Source organism: Ochlerotatus camptorhynchus, unplaced genomic scaffold, assembly GCF_037179485.1.
Source record: "Ochlerotatus camptorhynchus isolate MF236.1 unplaced genomic scaffold, CSIRO-AGI_Acam_v1.1 ptg000457l, whole genome shotgun sequence".
NCBI lineage: Eukaryota > Metazoa > Arthropoda > Insecta > Diptera > Culicidae > Ochlerotatus > Ochlerotatus camptorhynchus.
The window spans coordinates 2,229,107-2,241,716 of NW_027040943.1; the positions used below are offsets into that span (position 1 = coordinate 2,229,107).

General features: G+C 38.7%; 1 protein-coding gene across 7 annotated transcripts in view; it reads left to right on the top strand.

The window, feature by feature from the left end:
- Ets65A (DNA-binding protein D-ETS-3) overlaps positions 1-12,610 on the top strand; it is a 184,041-nt gene that overhangs the window by 78,718 nt on the left and 92,713 nt on the right. For 2 of the 7 annotated variants that reach the window (XM_065235041.1, XM_065235043.1), the window contains exon 1: positions 2,183-3,875. The exons of 3 other annotated variants lie outside the window; for them this stretch is intronic. In XM_065235041.1, the coding sequence (XP_065091113.1) occupies positions 3,794-3,875 (82 nt within the window). In that variant the 5' untranslated portion in view covers positions 2,183-3,793. Of the gene's footprint in view, positions 1-2,182; positions 3,876-12,610 lie in introns of those variants that run through there. 2 more of the 7 variants (XM_065235042.1, XM_065235044.1) reach the window with 1 other exon arrangement.

Sequence of the window (12,610 nt, forward strand, 5' to 3'; positions counted from 1 at the left end):
CGTTTTCTAAGTATTTAGGCGCTAATAATAGTGAACTGAAATGTACTGCACGATTTAAACATGTCTGGGGAATTGAATAGGGAATATTATAATATCATCAAACTCTAGAATTCCAAGATGACTCTGAACATTGATCTCCTGAAACTTCTTCGGAAACCATAGACCCATAAATCACGGGGTCACCTGCTTCTAACCTCCACTCGTCATCTCCGTTTAAAAAATATCCATATTCTATCGGACACTTTTTCGGGAATTACACGCCCGTTGAGTGTGACTCATATTTGAGTTCCATAAACGCAAATTCGCAAAAACGTAGGTCACTTATAGATTAGACTTATCGACTTCAATGTGCAGTCTTCATCAGTGTCATTTCCACTAAAGACTTATCAAAAACCTAACCCCCTTAAGTACTCATCCCCAAGGTAAAAACATTTAATAGGGGAAATGGCTAATATTTGTTGGCCAATGGATCTAAGATTGGGGCCATCGCTAAAAATCTGCTAATGGATGCATTACATCCATTTCCCCTATCTTTAAAAATTAGAGCACCAGTTCAAGCAGCAGTTAATACAGTTTGAATTGTGCTCACAAGGCAAAATGCTGATTGCCCTAGTCATATCCATCGCTGATTCAACACTTTTCTTTCATGCAAACTGAAAATTAAAGCTTGCGTTTTATTATGCGATGCTAACTATTACATCCAAAATGAATCATGAATGTCCACAACTTAGTCTTCATTTGCCAAAAAACGCAGAACATTTCTAACGAGAAAAGATCCTAACCTGAATCGGGAATCAATCCCACCACTCGCTGGTTTTATTTTACATATAACAACGCCTTTGTTGTCTAGTCTTACAGATAAGCCGTCAGGTTATCATTATTTTTCTCCATTTGAACCGTTGGTTTATTCATTTCGGTTTGATATAAAACAATACCATTCCTCAAAAGAAAGGTAATCCGTTTATCCAGACATGTTGGCATCAAGAAGCCAAATAAACTAATTTACTATTTCCTCTCAAGTTCAGACAGGCTTACTGAAGAACGGAAAATTCAATTTTCCTCCACTCCACCCCGGTGGTGGCAATGTCGTCCAGCTATGCGGAGAACGTTGAGCCGAAATTCATGTTAGCTATTCTGCATGCCAACAAAACGCTCTGCCAAACACCGTGCCTATTACACTTCTCCAGAATGCCAAACCCTCTACAACTCATATAAAAGTTATTCGCCGCAAGGATTCGGGCCTCAGTCGACATCAAGCTGCCCCATGGCAAAGACTCCACAACAGCGTGACCAGCGAGACATCCCAACCCTATATTGAATTAGTAACCATTTCTTGTATTTTAGATAAAATATAACTTTTCCTCGCCTCCTACTCACACCCGGTGCTTTCGTATCTGTCTGCCTAGCAATAATAAAAACACTCTGTTGCGCATATCCACGTTCAAACCAACCGACAAAAACTCTCTAACAGTGACGAGGGTGTGTAATGACAAATATCCTTGATGTGAAAGGAAAAAGGAAAAGGAAGGAAAAAGGAAGTGGTTCTAGGATCCGTCTCTTTTCCGCGCAATTCTTCAGCTCGTGCTCGTGCCAAGTTCGGAAAACTCAACCACTGCACTCTTCCTGCCCATACCCCTAACCGCATCCTTGTTCCGAAGAACGCAGCAAAAGTAACACAAGTATGCACATTATCTATGCTCTCACCCTCCCCCAAGAACGCACGGCACACTGCGATCCGGACACACATATACCCCCACATGACCGGTGCGATTGGTGGTTGCTAGGGAAAATTTATAGCTCCGCCTTCGGTGAGTCACGCGTACACTTACACTTCACTGGTGCTGCACATTGTGGATTGCTAGGATGAACTCTCACTCTCATGTTTCCTCTCGCTCTCACTCTCCCTCACGCACACAGCCATGCATCCGTACTCACCCAAATCGGTATTATAGTCGGCTCAATTATCCTTGCTGTAAAACATTTCCCTCGAAAAAAAAAGAAAGAAATTAAAATGTGAAGCGGATAGTTTCTGTCGGTGGTGTCTCGGAGTGTCGATGTATGTTGTTGTTTTTGTTTTCGGGTGCCGTGCTTTTCCGAGATCCGATTGTCGATTATACCGATGAAGGGAAACAGCGGATAAGGATTTTTGTTTTATCACACACATGGAACGCATTTAGTTGTCTCCGCGCGTTACGGCACGTCGCACACATTCGACAGCAGAACTCGCTCAAGTTTCCAACAGAAAACACAAGCCAGGAAGTTTCGGATAGATCGGGTTATCGACAGCAATATTTTTACCATTGTTTAGAGAAGGAAAGATCGTTACATAACGCTAGTGGAAACCACCGTTGTTTTCCCGGACGGAAAGAATCGTGTTCCGGATACGATTTAATAGTTTTTCAATCACCGGATATAGCTCAAAAGTTGGAATTCACGCTCAACTGGTTTTTATGCAAATGTAGAAACGATATCGGCTCTTGCAACCACTGACCAGCAGGAGAAAAAAGGAGTCGTTGAAAAAATCTACATCGTAGTAGCCTTTGTCCAGGGAGGCTTGTAGTGGTACCGCTTCCTATTGTGCAACCAGAAACAGCTGGCGCAGTGTGTGGTGAAAAGACCCCGGATGTACGTGTAGTCGCGCTATCATTCCTGTGGCGAGCACTGAGTGTGTCTGTGTGGTCCTCCTGTATCCGTCCGACTCCCATCGCAGACGCCACTGTCTCACGTACCTTGGAGCACCAATACAGACATTATCACAACGGCAAGCGCCATTGCAACAGGAACAGGTCGTCTGTTGAGGCCAAACCCCCCATCCAGAAACAGGAGGCACAACACTTGCTGAGCCCGCCGAGAGTGAGACAGAAAGCGAGATTTGTGTTGTGTGCTTGCTGGCCCAGTGTGGATGAATAACAGTGCCCGGAAATAGAGGTGTCCGGTAACGTTAACCGGTTCCGATCGTCACTTTTCCCGTTCCTTTTCCTCTTCCGATATACACACTTTTCGTGACCTTTTTTGTCGCCATAGTCATCACCGCACACATTGGCGACACCGCTTGCTGTGGTCTATTGTTTTCGGAACTGAGTAAACCAGAAGAGACCTTCTCACAGCAGCACGGACGGCAGCCCCCTAAATAAATAATTCCTTTTTTTTTGTGGCCACCAGCCAGCCAAACTGAAAGACCCAAGGGAGCCCTAAAGGCAAGCGGTAAGGACGTGCTTGTGTGGAGGTATTTTTATGTCTGCTATCAACCGGTGCGCTAACAATATCGAGACCTTTGGGAGTAGGTATGAGCAACAGAAAGAGCGAGTGAGTGAAGAAAAATTACCGACAAAATTGATTGTATTCCACGCGTTTTTGTCAACAGTTGTGTCGTGAATAGAGAGTGTGACAGCTTCTTGGCTCAGAGGGACGGAGGATACCGGACGCGGAAAAGGAGTGAATAATTTCGATTGTTTTTCCTCTCGAAGAAACGCGCGCGGGTCACAGCTATTGATCGATTCGACCGTGGTCGCCTCACGGCAAGTGAAAGTGAAATACGTCGGAAGTACTTTGGCGAAAGAGTGAGGACGAACAATTGGAATATGCAATGTCCTGATTCTGAACGTGATACGGAACGAGTGATATAGATAAGTGTAACGGAAGTACGCTGGCAAAGTTTGGAAGAACCGACGGTGGATTTGACCACAGCGGAACGGTCGGCCTAGAAACGGCACGGTTCGAAGAAAAAGCCTTCAAAATTCGTTTGAAAACTGGAAAGCCACGAGAAAATAGTATCGACGACAGCAGCAGAATTATGATCGATATAAAAAGTACACCCGACTATCTGAATCGGTCCTCCGGTGGATCATTCGGTAACTTTTCAATGTTACTCGCTGGTAATTATATCTAAGATTAATAGTTGTAGCTGTTTGCAGACTTGATTGCTTGTTTATTTATATGTTTTGGGATCATAAAGACATACGATTATGAATGATTCTTGCGTTGAAGTGGGATTTGGTAGGTTGAAAATATTTTTTTTTTTTCTACGGTAACGCTGTTTTGACCAGAAGAGTAATTAGAAAAAAATAATGTCTCAACAAACATTTTAGGCAGGTATTTCATTATGGGGAGAGCTAACAATATGATAGGTATGTACGTAGCTATTATTTTCCTTTCATTCTCGGTTTAAAACTCGGGATGAAAAGCAAACAATTGGGAGTGTAAAAAAATGTGCTCAGAAAACGGAGATCATTTATACAATATTAAAAACAAATTGTACTTTTTAGGTAGAAACATTAAATAATGTGTGGTAAAAAATGATTAAACACCAGGAACACCCCTTCTATATGATCTAACATATATTGACAGATTGAAATTTATTTTGTCAAGTAGAATAGAATAGAAGCCACAACCTGAAACTTTCCAATCTACGTACGACCGCATTATTGACGTAGGACTACGAAATAGTTTTTGTTGCACAATTCAGTAATATTTACAAAATTATTATACATTCCATTAAATATTCAAAGATATGAAAATACGTGACATTCAGTATCCTTAATTGAAGATTCAATTGAAAAAAAAAATCAAAATTCAACTCCTATCCCATTCAAAATTAGGATCCGATCATGTACAATTAATTTTCGGTTATTGAATAATGCTTATTTACGGTAAGCGATGCGAAATTTCGTTGAATAAAATGCATTTCATTAAAAAAACGGTTTAAAATGCTTCAAAGTGCGACTAACACCTATTATATTTTGATGTTGCAGAATTATGGTAGATAAACTGAATCTCATTTGTGTTGGTCTTTTATGTTTTTTTCATTATAACCCATTAACCCTCAGTGATCTATTTATAGATGAGCATTTTTTTCTTACATCATGTCTTAACAGAAATTGGGAACATAATTTATGTTTTCAATATCACTAGACGGTGGTGTGAGATGAATTGCATGCTCTTAAACCCCAGTAAATGTACTGTAGTCATATTTTCGAGAAAGACGACCCAGTTAAACTTCGGCTATTTTTTATGTGATTCTTGACAAAAAAAAAACTCACGTTGCATTTGTCTTACATAGTCACGAAACCTTGGCTTCATTTTTCGGGTAGCAAGTTCCAAGATGTATACTACCTGAAATCACTATATTGCTCCCTGGTACGAACGACATTGGAATATCCTTCTCCAGTTTGGAACCCTCAGTTCCAAAATGGTGTTGAACGAATCGAGTCGGTACAGCGGCGTTTTATCAGATACGCCCTTCGAAGATTGCCTTAGAGGGATCCCTTTAATCTACCGAGCTACGAGAGCCGTTGCCTCATGATCCAGCTGGACTCCTTAAAAACACGACGTGAGGTGGCTAAGACACTTGTCATCGCTGATATTCTAACCGACCGTATAAATTGCCCTGTCCTGCTCGGCAACATTAATGTTCAAGCTCGCTCCCGTGTGCCCCGAGGCAACTCTCTTCTCAGGATTCCACTCAAAAGAACTAACGGCTTATCGCCCTCGGGACGTTCAATCGAGTCTCCTCAGTGTTTGATTTTGACATGTCACGCGATTCTCTTAAAATACATTTTTTGTTAGTTTTAAGATAACTTCGTATCGTTTGGACACCTTGTCTGTTGATAACATATAATAAATAAATAGAATGATCCTTGGAATATCCTAAACATTTTGTTTGCAAATAGAGTGAGAATAATCCTTGGGTAATTCCTGGAAAAATCTCGCATTGTCCGGAGGCCAAAAACGACTTGGGTGTTAACGGGTTAAAATCCATCAAATAGCGAACGCTGTAATTCAATAAATTTAAATTCCACTAAATTGTTGCATAGTACCGAGGGTAAATTTGTCGCTTATAAACGTAATTATGGAAATAATGTTTTACAAAAAACGAAACTGACAAACAAATGGTATTGAAATCAGTTGATATAAGGACACAAGATTAAATTATAGATAGTGTAAATTTATGAGACATGTCATGTCCATTTTTGTAAGCAACATTTCTTGCAAGTTGCTGGTTTACATGAAAATAAGGTTTATATTCATCAATTTTTGCATGCATAGATTTTTATATCACCAGTAAAATTTAGATTTTTTTCCCATGCGTTAGTTTATAAGCTACAACACAGCTTCACTCTATGTATAATGGCGACTTTTTTTAGGCTTCGTGCACAAATAACGTAACGCATTGTAACGGATATATTTATTAGGCGCATTCACTTTAAAAAAAAGTTACCTTCAAAAATAACGTGTGCTTTCCAGATTTTGTCAGCCCTGGATCAAACTTTTCTTGCACTAATTTCACAGAACCTTGGTGAATAACATTTTACATTATTTATTCATGTATTTATGTATTTATTTCGTCAAACAAAGTAGACTGCATACAATGTTTACAATAGTACACATTAATCAGGGGGCTCCCTTCAGTCCCTTGGCTCAGTAGGTAAAGACGCATCTATAAAGCAAGACCATGCTGGAGACAGTTGTGTTCGATTCCCGGTCCGGTTTAGAAATTTTCCCGGTTGAAATTTTTTTCGACGTCTCAGAAGGGGCGAGTCAGTCCCATATACCAAATCAGAAAGCCGAAAAAAAAGCGTCTTATGTTTGCTTCGTACCATTGTATAAGAAGCATGTTTTTCCAAACTTTTCGCGAACACAGTTATTGAGTTCATGCAGTATAATGAATATATGGCTAACACTTCCATTGAAAAATTCAGTTTTGAAAAAAACGAAAATGGAACCGACTTGCGATGAGCGGTAGTATAACAAAGAAAACAAATTGCACTTCTGTAATCATTTGAAAAAAACACCTGCGCCATTTTTTTTCCAATGAAAGGTTCAAATTTTTTAAACGTCAACGTTATTCGGTTTTTGCAGAAAAAATAAAATGCAGTAGGGAAATATGGGGTAAAAAGAAACATTTTCAACTGCTAAACTGCCCTGTGCGGCATAAAATTCCTATCAGCATTTTTGGCGAAAATGAGTTATGCAATGAAATCGATTGTCACATTACAATTTACACGAAAAATGTCCTACTTTGTTCAGAGAATGTCGCGAAAAATATCAAAACTACTTATCTTCAACAGCGTTTTTGCCAGTTTGCTGTTTTAACGAATGGGACAACTCTCGATGAACATTTCAAAGGTCCTATCTGCTTTGATCGATTCTCTTCATCGACTTTCTCTTTTGATAACCACTGCTATGCAAACAGAGTTCACGCTATTTTTACCACATAGTTTGATATATAAAGTTCTTATCTAGCGTTCAAAACGTCAAATACAACAAGGAAAGGTTTTGCAGCTTAGCTATTAACGAAAGAGAAAGTCGATTAAGAGAATCGATCAATGCAGGTAGGACATTTTGAAATATTTATCTAGAAATATATGCTGAAAATTTGGGTATTGGAACACAAATATTATCGACCTTGCATGAACTTCGGAGTTCTTTTTTTCGACAAAAGTAAGGCAATAGGATTAGAAACAAGATGCAAAAGTTTGAAAATAATTCAATGACCAAAATTTTAAATTATTCACTTTTAAGGTTCCTCTATAAGAATGGTATAAAATAAATAAATATATCAAGTTCCAGATTAACAAATAATAGTCATATGTGCATCAATTTGCACTAGTTTATCGTCAAATTGAAAATACAGTCTTCTAAATGAATCAGTTTAACATGAAAGCTGTGGTACACAAATTAATTAGGTATCCCGGATAAACAATACCATGAAAATTTACCATGTTTCAAGATCCCGTGCACACTCCACACAGTTCGAAAAAGTAGTGTAATTTTCTGTTCAGTATGATGCACATAAATGGAGCGTCACATATCATATAAGTTTACATTATATATGTAAAGTTCTGACATATTTCATGCAATTTAGTAAATATTGTATACAAAAGCCCATTGTTGCAAACAACATTGTTTACAAGTTGCTCGTTTGCGTGAAATGTAATACAAGTTTAAGTTAATGATTGTTTACATCACTATTAAAATTCAAGTTTTTATCGGTGCAGCTTCGATCAAAAACGGATTTCTTTTATAGTTCCTACCAAATTTAGTAACCTACCAAGAGATCTTCAAGAAATTACAAATATTTTGTCTTTCAAAACATAGACTTAATGTTCTTGAAAGAGCGAATTGTGCAAGTAATTATTTTTTTCAATATATGTTGTATATGTTTTCGGTTAATCATTAGGCTTTTAATTTTTTTTTTTTGGTTATCATATCGAAAATTCTATTGTATGTAATTGGATTTAATTTAATTCAGGTGTGCTTCTATCAAAGGATAATAAATACACTAGAAGCACATACATTGTTTAAACTGTTGGGTTTTTTTGATTTAAAATCTTATATCTAATTCTCAACCATTTTTCTTCAAATTTTTGTGTCATGTAGTATTGCTTATGGTTGAGTTTTGAGTGTTCACTACCAAGGGGCTTAGCGTGGAGCTTTTTGGTGTGGAAAAAGTGGAGGGGCACTCAAAAAAATACATTTTAATAGCTTATTCTGCTATCAAAAATATCATAACACTAGCAAATTATTTTGTGATAGCCGAGTAAGCAATAAACTTGTTTTAGCGCACAGCTCAACAATAAAATAATAATATATTGATAGTAAAATGTTATATAATTTTGCTCTTGTTTTGCAAGTTCCCTGTACCCGGGTGATGAAGACTGCACATTGTCTGTCATGATTTTTTGTAACATCGAACAAAATGGGCCGAAGGTTACCAGAATGCTATGTAATTTCGGCCACAAATAGATGATATGGTCATATGAATGAAACTAAAATTCAAAAGAATTAGAGTGGTAAACTTTTCCGGAAAGCTTCAGAAGAAGTTTTCTGATTTTCCCAACATCACGAATTTTGAAAACTCATAAAGCAAGCAGCGTAGATCAAATGTGTATAGTAAAATGATAAGGAAATTATCTCAGCAGTCCTTATAAATTATAATCTGAAAAATGTTTCCTACGAAAATGTTGACGATGGAGGGAAACAATCCTTAAATTTCGACTAAAGTTTTCCGGAATATTTACAAAATATATTTCACTAATATGATTATAAACTATACCTGTGGGTGAAATTTAATAGCATTCTGAGAATCTTCGGGCCAAATCTATCCGATAATTTAAAACAATTCTCCATGTGCCACATTTCATCACATGATCACATGATGTTTATTAAATATAGCCACCATACCATATTGGCCACATCCGGACATGTTCCGGTTAGCCCAATGGAAGTGGCCAATTTCTGACTTTGGATATACCAACCATGCGATACATCAAATCACATGCGAATCCAAAATCAAGTTCATTGACAGTCACATTGAGTGCTCAGGACCACATTGGCCACAACTATTTTGAGTCAGCGCGCTGTCGTGGTAATTTTTAATATGCCATCGGTATAATTATGCGACTTTGCAGTCAATTTTAATTGTTTATAGGAAAGTTTGAACATACTGAGAGGTAAGCATATATCATCGGTAAGAGACGTGTGTGTGAGAACATTTGCGAAAAAATCTAAGGGCACCGGTGGGATTCGAACCCACAATTCCCATTCAGTACACGGGTGCATTGCCAATTATCAACGGTGGACCTATGGTCTACGGATGTATTTGACTAATGACATTTGAGTTTCGAATCCGTTCCACACCGTAGACTTTTTGCGCAAGCGTTCTCTGATACACAACAATCGTCTATTATCGACGATATGTGCTTGTACCGCAACCACTCAGTATCAGTCGATGTGAACAAACACAGCTCATTTTTGTTGTACATCTTGCATGCTGAAATATGTCCAGTACAGTATGACTATAACATTTTGAGCTGCCGGCCTCACCTCCGACCACCGGGCCGTAGTTGATGAATATCAATTACTTTTTTTTACTTTTTGATTTACGGTTTAGCGACTTTGCAGTCAATTTAATTGTTTATAGGAAAGTTTGAACATACTGAGAGGCAAGCACATATCATCGGTAAGAGACGTGTGTGTGAGAAAATTTGCGAAAAAATCTAAGGGCACCGGTGGGATTAGCCAAACACATCCGTAGACCATAGGTCCGCCGTTGTATAATTGGCAATGCACCCATGTACTGAATGGGAATTGTGGGTTCGTATCCCACCGGTGCCCTTAGATTTTTTCGCAAATTTTCTCACACACACGTCTCTTAACCACGATAAAATGTGTTCTCTCGGGAAAGTAAATAGATTCGGACTTAAATTTTAATACAGGGGATTTTTTTTTTTCTATCAGACAAAAAGAAATGAAGGTTCTACGAATTTAATTTAATTGTGTCGGGTTGAGTACATAGTTTCATGAACGAAACAAAAAATCAATCAACTAGAGATGGTAAATTTTCCTGGAAATGACAAGCCGATGCACGCCGCCGCTGCCGCCACCACCGCCGCTGAATAAAGCCAACGGCGTCACGCTACTACACCGCCGCCGCCGAGGCGAAAATGGATTCTACGCCGCCGCCACTGATGTAAGGCGTACAGATCTAGCACCCTTAGAGTGAAGTTAAACTATTTTAAAGAAGTGCAATAACTATTAACATACACCAAAATCACACTTAAAGCTCAGGGCTCTAGGATAGATTTTAAGTTGATTATGATGAGGCTGGGACATAGGACGCAGGACAATTACGTACACCAAGATTCAATACAGTACGAATAGTTCTTAAACTCAAACTAAAATTGACAGTGCTGGAAAGATCACAAATACACGCATACTTGTCTGGAGATGATGATGATGGCCCCACCTCTTACCCCTAGAAAGGTTTGAGCTGGACGATTTATCTTAAAGATAGTTAAATATGACATTTTAACCAGGTTAGCAAACAAAATCTAACTGGTTACAGTTACAGATATAAATTCCCTCAAGAGTTTACAAATGCTTCACAGCGATATAAATGTGGATAAGCTCAGGTGTCTCGCCTTTTAGTTCCCCTTTTTGTCCACCTAAAATATTCATAAGTATTACAAGCGAACAAGAGTTAATGAACAATCAACAAAGCATCCTATTACACTGATAACCCCGCAATCTGATGCTATCATAATTTTCAGCAATGTCAGGAATGCTCACGAACCCCCCAACATTTGCCAGAAGGGACCCCGTTTCTACTGCGACACCACAGGATTGTGACGACGTTTGAGGCAGGAAGCAATATGGTTTTAATCGAGTGCCAACAGTGACTCATAATGCCATCTTGCGTGCATCCAAGTTGATCACCGACAGCTATCCGATGGAGTCTAAAAAAGTAGATTCCACAAACGATCTGCAATTCTACAAAATGTGGGCAACGCACTGTAAAAAGGTGTTGATGCGATTCGCTGAACTGGGGATGCAGGTTTAGGACCCCCAATACAGTTTTGATGGTGCATCGTTCTACAACAAAGAACCTCATATGTTACGTCACCGCACTGTCCCGCGAAGTAGAAGAGATGCGGCAAGTTGACGCGGTGTATGTTGACTTTGCGAAAGCCTTCGACACTGTACCGCACATTCTAGCCGTGGAAAAACTGAAGCACATAGGTTTTCCAGATTGGATTACAGAGTGGATATATCCGTACTTGTGCGATCCATGCTTTAAAAACTCTCTATTGCTCGTTGGTTCGTAGCATTCTGGAGTACGCTGCTCCGATTTGGTCCCCTTATTATGTAGCTCATGTTCTCACGATTGAACGGGTTCAGAAAAGGTTCTTACGGTTTGCACTGAGACAACTTCCTTGGAACGATCCGACCAATCTTCCTCCTTATTCTGACCAATGCAAGCTCATAGGATTGGAACCACTATCTGTCAGACGAGTAACGATGCAGCGGCTATTTATTTTCGATGTCATTGGAGGATCTATCGATTGCCCTGAACTTCTCGCACAGATCCCGCTTAACATTCCTCTTCGACGGTTTCGGAGCTCAACTTTAACAGCAGTCCCATACCACAGAACAAACTACGGCTACAACAACCCTTTTTAATCGTATCTTCGCTTGTTCAATGTTGTCTGTGACGAATTCGATTTTAATTTGACTAAAAACGTTTTTAGAAATAGTTTTAGTAGTAATTTCTAGTTTATAAGTAAAATAGTTCAGTCTATTATACTAGTCGAAGACGGTGATAAATAAATAAATAATGTCACGAGTGGGTCAGAGTGAATAGGGACTCTCATAATGTCATATTGCGTTCTTCCCGGTTGATCTCTCGCAGGAATCCTATATGCAAAACTTAGTGAAGCTTAAAATCCAGTTCATCTTGAAATTACAATCAACGGACACCAATATTCACAAACAGGAGAAATATAAGACCGACTTATAATACGCTAATAAAGATTTGAAACGCCGAAACAGTCTGCAAACCCCCAAAACAATCATGAATGCCAAATAACCAGAAAAACGATAAATAGGTATTTTAAACGTCCCAAAAGTTCCAAAATGGCCCTAATTTACCAAATTTATTTTCAAATCGCCCAAAAACATCACCTAAATGTGATTAGAAATGCCAAGTTATGTAAATAAAGCTAAAAGATTGCTTGGAAACACAAAAATCACAATTAAATAATAAATAATAAATCCTGCAATTATCCATTATCAGATAAATCCCAAATCCTGGTATTTTTGCAAAAGTCTC